This window comes from Coenobita brevimanus, chromosome 98 (assembly GCF_032717465.1).
Source record: "Coenobita brevimanus isolate Jiangsu-jjx chromosome 98, ASM3271746v2, whole genome shotgun sequence".
NCBI lineage: Eukaryota > Metazoa > Arthropoda > Malacostraca > Decapoda > Coenobitidae > Coenobita > Coenobita brevimanus.
The window spans coordinates 4,844,508-4,854,486 of NC_137051.1; the positions used below are offsets into that span (position 1 = coordinate 4,844,508).

At 44.4% G+C, this 9,979-nt stretch overlaps 1 protein-coding gene across 1 annotated transcript; it reads left to right on the plus strand.

Annotated features, from left to right (window-relative positions):
- Positions 1–1,664: 1,664 nt before the first annotated feature.
- LOC145414103 (uncharacterized) lies at positions 1,665–7,413 on the plus strand. The gene is made up of 3 exons (XM_080283662.1): positions 1,665–1,688; positions 5,284–5,834; positions 6,772–7,413. The coding sequence occupies exons 1-3, from the start codon at positions 1,680–1,682 to the stop codon at positions 7,349–7,351; spliced, it is 1,140 nt and encodes a 379-aa protein (XP_080139788.1). The 5' UTR covers positions 1,665–1,679; the 3' UTR covers positions 7,352–7,413.
- Positions 7,414–9,979: the final 2,566 nt, after the last annotated feature.

The following is a 9,979-nucleotide window of genomic DNA, read 5'->3' on the forward strand; positions in this document are numbered from 1 at the left end:
GAGAGAGAGAGAGAGAGAATATGATAATTTTATAGCTTGGTGAAAGACTTGAACTAATACAATCACTTGTAAGAGAGAGAGAGAGAGAGAGAGAGAGAGAGAAAATAAGTTGAAAGGAAAAGAAGGAAAACAATACAATAAGCAGAGGAGAGAGAACTAGCAGGAAAACGAGGAAAGGGGGAAAGAAAAGGAAGGAAATGAAAAGAAATGGAACAAACAATATATATACAGAGGGAAGTGAAGGGGAACAAGTGAAACACAGAAGAAAGGAAGGGAAAAAAAAAAGGAAATGAGAAAAAAATGAAAGAGGAGTGAATGGGAGAGAGAAAGAAGGAAGAAAAAGAATAAGAAAAACTGAATTCAGGGCGAAAATTGTGTGAAAAAATAAGAGAGAAATAAAAGAGAAACAAGAGAGAGAATTCGGGAAACCAAAATAAAAACGGGAAGTATATAAGAGGGAGAACTAAAAAAAAAAAAAAAGAGAGAGAGAGAGAGAGAGAAAGAGAGAGAGAGAGAGAGAGAGAGAGAGGAAGGGAAGTGCAGAAAAGGCGAAAGAAAAAAATTGGAATCGATAAAAAGAGAGGAAAATATAAAAGAAGAAACGAAACAACAGACTAAAATGGAAATAGGAAAAGCAAAAGTGTGAGAGAGGGAGTGAAAAAAAGAATGAGAGGAGAAGAGAAACATGTAAGAGGTAAGATAAGAGATAATAAATAACACGAAGGCGATTAAAATGGAAGGGGGTGAAGAGAATAGTACAGGGGTCATGAAACGAAGACGAGAGGGAAGGAGAGGAGAGAGAGGAGGAAAGAGGGGGTAAAGAGCATGGACGGGGAAAAGAACGGAGGGAAATGAGGGAAATGGAAGGGGAAGAAAGGAGAGTAAGTGTAGAGAGAGGAAAGGGGAAATGAAGATGGATGAGGGAAAGAAGAATTAATTTTACAACGAAACCTTTAATTTGGTAAAGTTTTTCGGGGATGAAGGAAGGAGGAAAGAGTGAGACGGGAAGGGAGAGTACGAAGGGAAGGGAGAAAGGAATGAGGGAGAGAACACATCAACGAGGTAAGCAGAGGAAGAAAAAGGGGAGGGGGAGACTGGTGAAACATAACTACTAAGGGAGGGGCCGCGGGGAAAGAAAGGCACTGGGCAAGGGAAGGGGAGGGGAGGGCGAAGGGGAAGGGGAAAGTGGGGGATGATGAAGGGAGAATGGAAACGGAGAACAAAAGTAAGGAATACGTATGGGAAATTGTGAGAAAAAGGAAGGAGGGAGAGGAAGGAGAGTGCGGTAGGAAAGAGAGATGCAATAGGGAAGGGAAGGGGAGAGAAGATGGGAAGGGAGTGAGGTGTGGGGAAGGGGAAAAAGACGAGGCGAGGAAGACCACGAGGAAGAAGCAAGAGGAGAGGAGGTATTGAGGAAGAGGGGGGGAGAAGGGAGACGCAAAGATGATAGAGTTAAGTGAGGGAGGGAGAGAGAAGAGGGGAGACGGGAGGGGAGGGAGAAGAGAGAGGGGGATGGAAAGAAGGGAGAGGCAAAGGAAGACCGTGGGGGAGTGTAGGGAAAGGGTAGGGGGGGAGGGAAGGAGCGAGAGGGGGTGGGAGCGATGAAGAGTGCTGGGGTATATAAGACTAGGGCAAGTCGGGGAGCACCACATTCGCCCCGACTCGACCCTCTCATCAAGATGTTATCGGTAAGTTGAACCTCGGAGGGGCACTGCAGCGGGGCACTAGATCGGGGCACTGAAACGGGGCAAAGGGACTGGGGAACTAGAGGATGGAGGAGGGTATCTGAACTGGGGCACTGCAAAATTTGAGTTCGATGGGGCAATGAGACTAGACACTGAAATAAGTTCATAGATTGGGCTGTGAATCGGAGGACTTAAGGAGGCGTGTGGACGAAGCATCAAAACGAGGCACTGAAGCAAGGCACAGATATGACACAGTATGACGAGATACTGAGACAGGACACTGAATGAGGTACTGAAGGAGGGTCGTTGGACGGGGTATTAAGGCGAGGTCCTGAGACAAAACACTGGGAAAGAGGCAAGACATTAAGACACTGAAGCGGGCGACTGAGAATGGGCCCTGAAAGAAACTTAAAGTACTTAAAATGGCACTGAACTTGGGCAATGAGACTGGGCACTGATGTGGAGCATTAAGATAGGAAATTGAAGGGTATGTGAACGGGACAGTGCAACGGGTCACAGATAGAACACTGAAGAGGGTCACTGACAGGTTTAAGGCGGGTACTGAGGCAAGGCACTTAAATGGGACTTCGGGTGATGACAGGCTACTTAAACAAGGGACACAGAAGGGTGTATATAGACGTGGACTCATTATAGGCAGGGCATTAAAACAGGCAAGACAGATGAGGAAGAGGGATGGGGGATTTAGATGGGGTATAAATATCTTCAGCAAGATGCCTTGTTCTATTATATATTTGCCAACTCCCGACGATTTAGGTTTAGGTTTAGACATGGGAGGGAGGAGGTATATGCAACCTTCATTAACCCATCTGTACCACAGGCCTTTCCTTCCAGTCTGTCTTCCCTCTGCCTACGATCACCAGTCCCTCAAACTCAATGTATTTACACTGAAATAATCCTGTTTTGAGGTTTCCATTTTCGAATTTCTTTGGAGGAGACAACTTTGCATGCCTTCAGCTTTCAGGCACTCTTTGCTTCAGCTTTTCCCTACAACTAAATTTTATAAACATGTAAAAACTATGGGTCACTGAAAACTGGTGAGACGAGACACTGCAGAGAGATATTTGATCAGAGCATTACAGAAGGGCACTGATGGGGCATAGAAAGAGGGCATTGGAGAAAAGTACTCAAACAGGCACTGAGATGGATCACGAGGATGGGGCATTGGAACAGACGGATAGGCACGATACGCTGACAAACAGACACTGAAATGGGGGAAGTGAAACGAATGAAACAACCCACGAAACTGAGAAGAAACTATAACACTGCACGCATCAGACTCACTTCCGGGCAGACACGTGTACCTGGTGGGGTGGTGGGCAGGTAGGGTGTTGCTGCCTTGTGTTTACGGTCTGGCAGGCGTGTGCTTACGTCACGGCACATCGCTAGGAGGTATGGAGCAGCGGGAGGGCGAACTCTGAACGGCGGTGAGGGTATGAATGCGAATGAGGCTCAGTTGCCTTGCTTTCACCGGAGAGAACTAAGCACTTCATCAATTTGAATACTCGACGCATAAAATTCTGTGAGCACTAGCTACGAGGTACGAATGAGTCTCCTTGGTTACTAGTTAAATCCACCTTCCAGTCTGAGCATACCTGGCCATCAACTGAGCTGCAAGGGGTTATAGAGATCTTCTTCAGAAAAAAAAAAATGCTATAGTGATGAAAAAAAAATCTGAATAATCAACTCAAAATTTCGGTGAGCACTAAGATGTCTATAGAGGTGAATTTTGATTGTAGGTGAGATCTGAGTGTCCAGTGTCTTGCTCACCTCACCTCTCAGCCACGATCCTACTCCTCACTGCCCTCCAATACACCTGTACGAGGGTTTTAATGAAGTGGTGATGGGAAATGGCTGAGATGGGAGGTTGAGGTGATTTATATTTTCTTTATGTATGAAGTTCTCTCTCTGTCTCTGTCTGTCTGTCTGTCTGTCTGTCTCTCTCTATCATTTCCTCATTTACTGAAGCACTCTTCCCTCCTTGCTTCTCATCTTATTTTATTCTCTCTCTCTCTCTCTCTCTCTGTATTATTTCCTCATTTACTGAAGCACTCTTCCCTCCTTGCTTCTCATCTTTTTCTATTCTCTCTCTCTCTCTCTCTCTCTCTCTCTCTCTCTCTCTCTCTCTCACGGGTAACTAATGAATCTGTCCTTGTTTTTTCTCTTTTCCTGTTTCCGGCTCCCACCTCCGCCATATATAATAGTGGGAAGAGGGACGCCATGACGATATTCTTGGAGTTGCGTCATCGTCAGTATCGTCCTTACCTATAATTTTAAAAGACTGTTTCACTGGGGACATGAATCGGAGGAGCAAGACGTCCATGTATGATGATAAGCTTGGGGTTGCACCATTGCCAGTATCGTCCTTATCCATAATTTTCAAACTGACCTTCCAAGGGACATGAATCACATGAGTAAGAAAACGCTATGATAACGATATGCCTGGTATTACGTCACACAAGTATCAGCAGTACGTATAATTTACCGCACTCTCGCAGGGTAGGAAAATTATATATATATATATATATATATATCTATATATATATAGATATATATATATATATATATATATATATAATATGAAACTGAGTGCTTGATCTCATTAGATATATGAGTCAGAGAAGAAAAGTAAAGGCAACGTCTACAATTTCTTATTTTCGAAGCTGTGTCAATAGCTAATGAAGCTGACAAAATTAAAACTGTAAAAATGAAGAAGGTTTGAATTCTCTCTTATTAAGTTTGCAACCCCTGACGTTTAAATGACCTCATATCTTGATTTTTACAGTTGCAGTCAACAGTTTCCTTACACATATTGTAAAAACCTTACAACATTTCGCGCAATTAATCGGTAATAATGAGAAAAAGTTTGATTACTGCTTCAGATGTTCGGAGCCCCAGACGCGTAATCAATGGTCCGTTTACACTGTGTGAAGACATATGAGGTCTTGGAAGACTAACCAGCAATTGCAAGGTGATTCGAGTTTTTTTTTTAAAGGACTGTGACCTATTCATATCACGCTAAGGTACTGGTAGGGAAGGTTCCGAACAAACTTTAAATAAACTCAAGATCACGGTTTCATTTCTGGGTAGCAAACAAACAGCAAGCAAAGACGTTCCCATCTTCTGTGCAAGTATCCGGGTATGAACAGGGAAGAACTTGTGGTTCGCCTTTATATAAAACATAAGCTAAATTTCCTTGTATGCTATCTTGCGACTTAACCTTCCTAGTTCCCCCTATTCGTCTGGGGTGGGGAGATCCAGAATTTTTCATATCACTAGCGACAGGAATCTGAGGAGAAAGGAGAAAGATACAGCAGAGGACATGGGTTCACCTAATATTTTATCCCTGCTACATCTCACTTTCCTCTGATGGCTAATCCACCTACTCTAAGAGAGACATGGTAGTTTTTCTGTCCACTTATGGCCCTCTTTTGATATGATGTAACAGGGTAGGAAAGTGACGTACATGCCCTTAAGTGCTAAGGTGACGCAGTGGAGTAGAAGAGTAGGGAAAAGTTTTGTCCATAGCCAAACAACATCTCATCCTTATAACTGACGTGCCCTGTGTGTTGTCCCTCAGCATCCCGTGGTGTTGTGTGCCATGCTGGCCCTCGCAGCGGCCGCCAAGCTGCCATCCACATCTTACGGCACGCCCAGCAGGGGATCTTCAGGCGGATTCTCAGGTTCAACAGGTGGGTTTGGAGGACATTCTGGCGGTGGCTTTGGAGGTCAATCGGCTGGAGGCTTTGGATCGTCAACATCATCCGTGGGAACTTCAGTGGGAGGAGGCTTCGGAGGCCACTCTGGCAGCAGTGCTGGAGGCTTTGGAGGAACTGCAGGAGGAGGTTTTGGAGGCTCATCACACGGAGGAGCTTCAGGTGGAGGTTTTGGAGGTTCAACACAGGGAGGTTTTCGAGGATCTACAGGTGGAGGTTTCGTCGGTGGCGGTTCCTCTGGTGGCGGCTATGGCACCTCAGGCCCCGTCATCCCCATCCTGGTTGACGAGCGTGAGGGTCCTGACGCTTACGGCAACTACAAGTTCAACTTCGAGACAGGCAACGGCATCAGTCGCCACGAGCAGGGCACCGGTGGAGGACCTAATGGAGCTGTCATCTCTCAGGGTGGATGGTCGTAAGTACTGAGGACTCTACCTTGAGGCTTTATCTATACTGTTTACTTAGGAGATCTTCCAGCACCTCTTCCTTAACGATTCATTTCGCTTATTACAGTATGCATCAATGAAACTAACTTAGAGCAACTTTCTCGTCAGCTTAGAGGGTTTATTTTACTTATTGCACCTTATTTTCTCCTGTGTGTTATTAAGCTTTTCTGAGTCCTGGTGGACTGTATAAATAAGGCTTATCGTACAAAAATAAATTAAGGTGCCAGATGCAAAGATAAATTGGTAAGGAAGGGGTGCTGGGGAGTCTCTTTAATGGCTGGAAATGAGGGTCTTCTTGTTTTTATACGGAAACTACAGCATAACATATTACATCTGGATTTTCAGTCATTATTACTCAGTCCCCAGCTTATTTCATGACATTAGAGATTTATAATTACTAAGCAATAAAAAGATGGTAACTAAAATAATACTAAGTGTACACAAGATCAAAGCTTTGTTACTCGTTAATGAACTGGTAATGGCTGAAGTAGTTCCTCAGCATTTGTAAATAAGAATGAGGAAGGGAGGAACTTTGTGAATGTCAAAGTTCAGTTGATATTAGGATTCGCTTTCGACTGTCTCTAAGTGGCATCAAAACTGAGTGAGATCTTCCTAAACTAATCACTAATACTCAAGCAGGCTGGGAGGGTTAGAAAGTCGCTCCATTAGTTCAGAACCCATGGGAGTAAAAGTTGACTACATTTTTATCTCACTGTACTGTACCCGTAGAACTCCCCACATTATTTCCCTCTTTGTAGATGCATCAAGTGTCTCTTCTTCCCTCCAGCTTCATCCAGGAAAAGAATTATTGATTGTAACTGCACCTCTCCCTGCATTATGCCCACACAACTCTGCACATTAACCTCCCTCTGCATGTCCTGTTGCAACTGTTTATCTCTCTTCCAGCTTCACCTTCCCTGACGGTACCCCAGCTGTCTTCAATTTCGTGGCTGACGGCGACGGCTACCGCGTGGAGTCTGACCTGATCCCCACCCCACACCCACTCCCAGCCCACGCCATCGAGCAGATCGAGTTCGCACGCCAACAGAAGGCCGCCGGGGTGCCGTTTGATGATGGGTCCTACAGAGGCGATGACGGTGCTGGCTCTGTGTCCTATGGAGCATCGCAGGGAGGAGGCTTTGGAGGATCTCAGGGAGGCAGCTTCGGAGGATCCCAGGGAGGAGGCTTCGGAGGTTCAACTGGCGGGTTCGGAGGTTCGACTGGAGGCTTTGGAGGTTCAACTGGGGGCTTCGGAGGTTCAACTGGGGGCTTTGGTGGAGCTTCCCATGGAGGTTCAACTGGGGGCTTTGGTGGAGCTTCCCATGGAGGTTCAACTGGGGGCTTTGGTGGAGCTTCCCATGGAGGTTCAACTGGCAGCTTTGGAGGTGCAGCCGGGGGCTTTGGAAGTTCTGGAGGCTTCGGGAGTCCCAGTGTTGTGACCACTGGTTCGGTTCAGGCCCCCAGCAGGACCTATGGCACCCCTTGAACCCCACACCACCACCAGCCCTCCCACCTCGCCGCCATGAACCCCGACACACTAGACGCCATATTCTAAGTGGCTCTGGGGATATCGTAACACCTTTTTCCTGGCGATTTATTTTGCACATTGCACCTCAGACCCATCTTAAATGTCACCGATGCAACTGATATCGGTATTAACTCGAAACAGAGTGCATAATCAGAGAATGTTAAGGTACAATGAGGAAAATAAATCGCTAAGGAGGATGCGCTACAAACCCTCCGAAGTCAGCTAGAACATGGCCCCGTGAATCTTCCTTTCCCCAATGCACCCGCCTCTACCGTTTCAAATTATACGTGAATGTACAGCTGCTGTCAATAATTCCTTTGCATCGCCTCAGCACTACGTGAAATCCTAATGAGGTCTTGCTAACCTAACCAATAATATCCAAGCTGATTAGAAACATTGGCATCTCGACTCACTAGTTCGAAGCCCCGAAACGTGTAAAGGGATTATTGAATGGAACGGCACATCCCAGCCACACAGATCGGTCTTTCATAATTATTAGCGGTCACATGTCGTACACCTGAAGCACATATGGGTCTTTCACAGTTTTCACGCACATGTATACGAAATTCAGCAGGTACATCTCTATGATCTCACGTAGGCTACATGCACACACACACACACACACACACACACACACACACACACACACACACACACACCAATCTGTCACATTACCAAGTACACAGTCTACCTCTCAAACACGCATAATTCTCTCTCTCTCTCTCTCTGTCAGCGGGTGCCCGTCCCCTGATGCGTACCGACCACACGAGACACCTGTTACGTCACTGCACCAACCCTTAATTACCTGACCCTCACCTGGGCCATACGCTTATTAGTTTTAGTATCTTTTTCTACCGTATGAATTATAATATATGATGCCTTCGGATAGTGTGGAATTTATTTTGTTCCTAAAAAAAAATATATATATATATATATTCTATTTGCAAACCTTTACTCCTTTACCCCATTAACCTGAGACACCTTTATTGATGTATTTACGTCTTTATTTATTTATTTATTTATGCTATTGCTCAGTCTTAGTGGAGTTTTTCTCACTGAAGAGGATGAATTTCGGGCACAGTTAGGCTTTCTTCTTATTTTTTTCTTTTTGCCATAAATCTTAATGACTAACTTATTTAAGGCCCCAAGATACACCAAACAATTCATATCATATACGGACGTTGAATAATCAGCACACCATCATCATCATCATCACCATCATCATTAACAACATCATCATCACTACCACCACCACCACCACCACCATCATCATCGTCATCATCATCACCATCATCACCACAACCATGATCACAGTCATCATCATCATCATAACCATCACTATTTCCATTTTAAATTCAACAGAGCCGTATTAAGATTGGGAACTGAAAATTTTCGGGCTTACAGCTGGAGTGGAAAATGCTGAAAGGAAAACAGTTGGAGAGAAATAAGATGGAGAGAAAAAACTTGGAGGGAAAAGAGATGGAGAGAAAAAACTTGAAGGGAAAAGAGATGGAGAGAAAAAACTTGGAGGGAAAAGAGTTGGAGAGAAAACAGGAGAGAAAAAACTTGGTGGGAAAAGAGTTGGAGAGAAAAGAGATGGAGAGAAAAAACTTGGAGGGAAAATAGTTGGAGAAAAGAGATGGAGAGAAAAAACTTGGAGGGAAAAGAGTTGGAGAGAAAAGAGATGGAGAAAAAAGACTTGGAATTAAAAGGAAAAGAGTAAGTGGTAAAAAAAGAGCGAAAAAAGAGGTGGAAGAAGAGGAGACTTAACTTCGTCTTTGGACCCACTCTACTACCCCTTCCATCCACCTCGTCCTCGACCTCCCCCTCCTCCCCCTCCTATCTACTCGTCCTCGGCCTCCCTCTCCTCACCTTCCCATCCACCTCGTCCTCGGTCTCCCTCTTCTCCCTCCACCCACTTCCCTACCGTACAGTCTCCATTAAACTTTCACTCACCATTCGTTCCACCTGTCCAAACCACCTCATTACCTTCCTAACCACGCCTGTTACCTTGACTTCTATCCAACAATAATACCAGCAACAACAAAAAAAAAAAAAACGAAAAGGAAAGAAAAAAGAAAAGAAAAAGAAAAAAAAGAAGAGAAAAATCCGCATAATTATCCCTTCCTCAAAAAAAGAAAAGAAAATAAATAAGTAGATAATTAATAATGAAGAAGAGACAGCTGGATCCCAAAATGAGTGCTATAATTTCCATTCGGGTCGGTCTAGGAGAGCCGTGTGGATTTCGTCGCTTAGTGGATACGGATTTTCCCCACGTGAATAAAATTGGAGGCAGCCATATTAGAATCTCAAGCGTCTTTATGGCTTTAAAAAAGTAATGATGATGATAATAATAATAATAATAATAATAATAATAATAATCCATCCATCAATCATCCAATCCTAACTGCCCCATGAGGAGCGTAGGAGCCCGGGGCTAGGCAGTTGGTCCTGACATTTAAGATGAGAGTGAATAATAATAATAATAATAATAATAATAATAATAAAAATAAATCCAGATAGGCTGGCAGAGCTTCAGAGAGAGAGAGAGAGTAAAAGGGTATGAAACAGCACATTCAATTTTTT

Bases quoted from the DNA above. Each gene is read 5' to 3' on its own strand.
- LOC145414103 (XM_080283662.1), top strand. The intron at 5,835-6,771 runs GTAAGTACTGAG...TCTCTCTTCCAG, and splicing joins ATCTCTCAGGGTGGATGGTC to CTTCACCTTCCCTGACGGTA.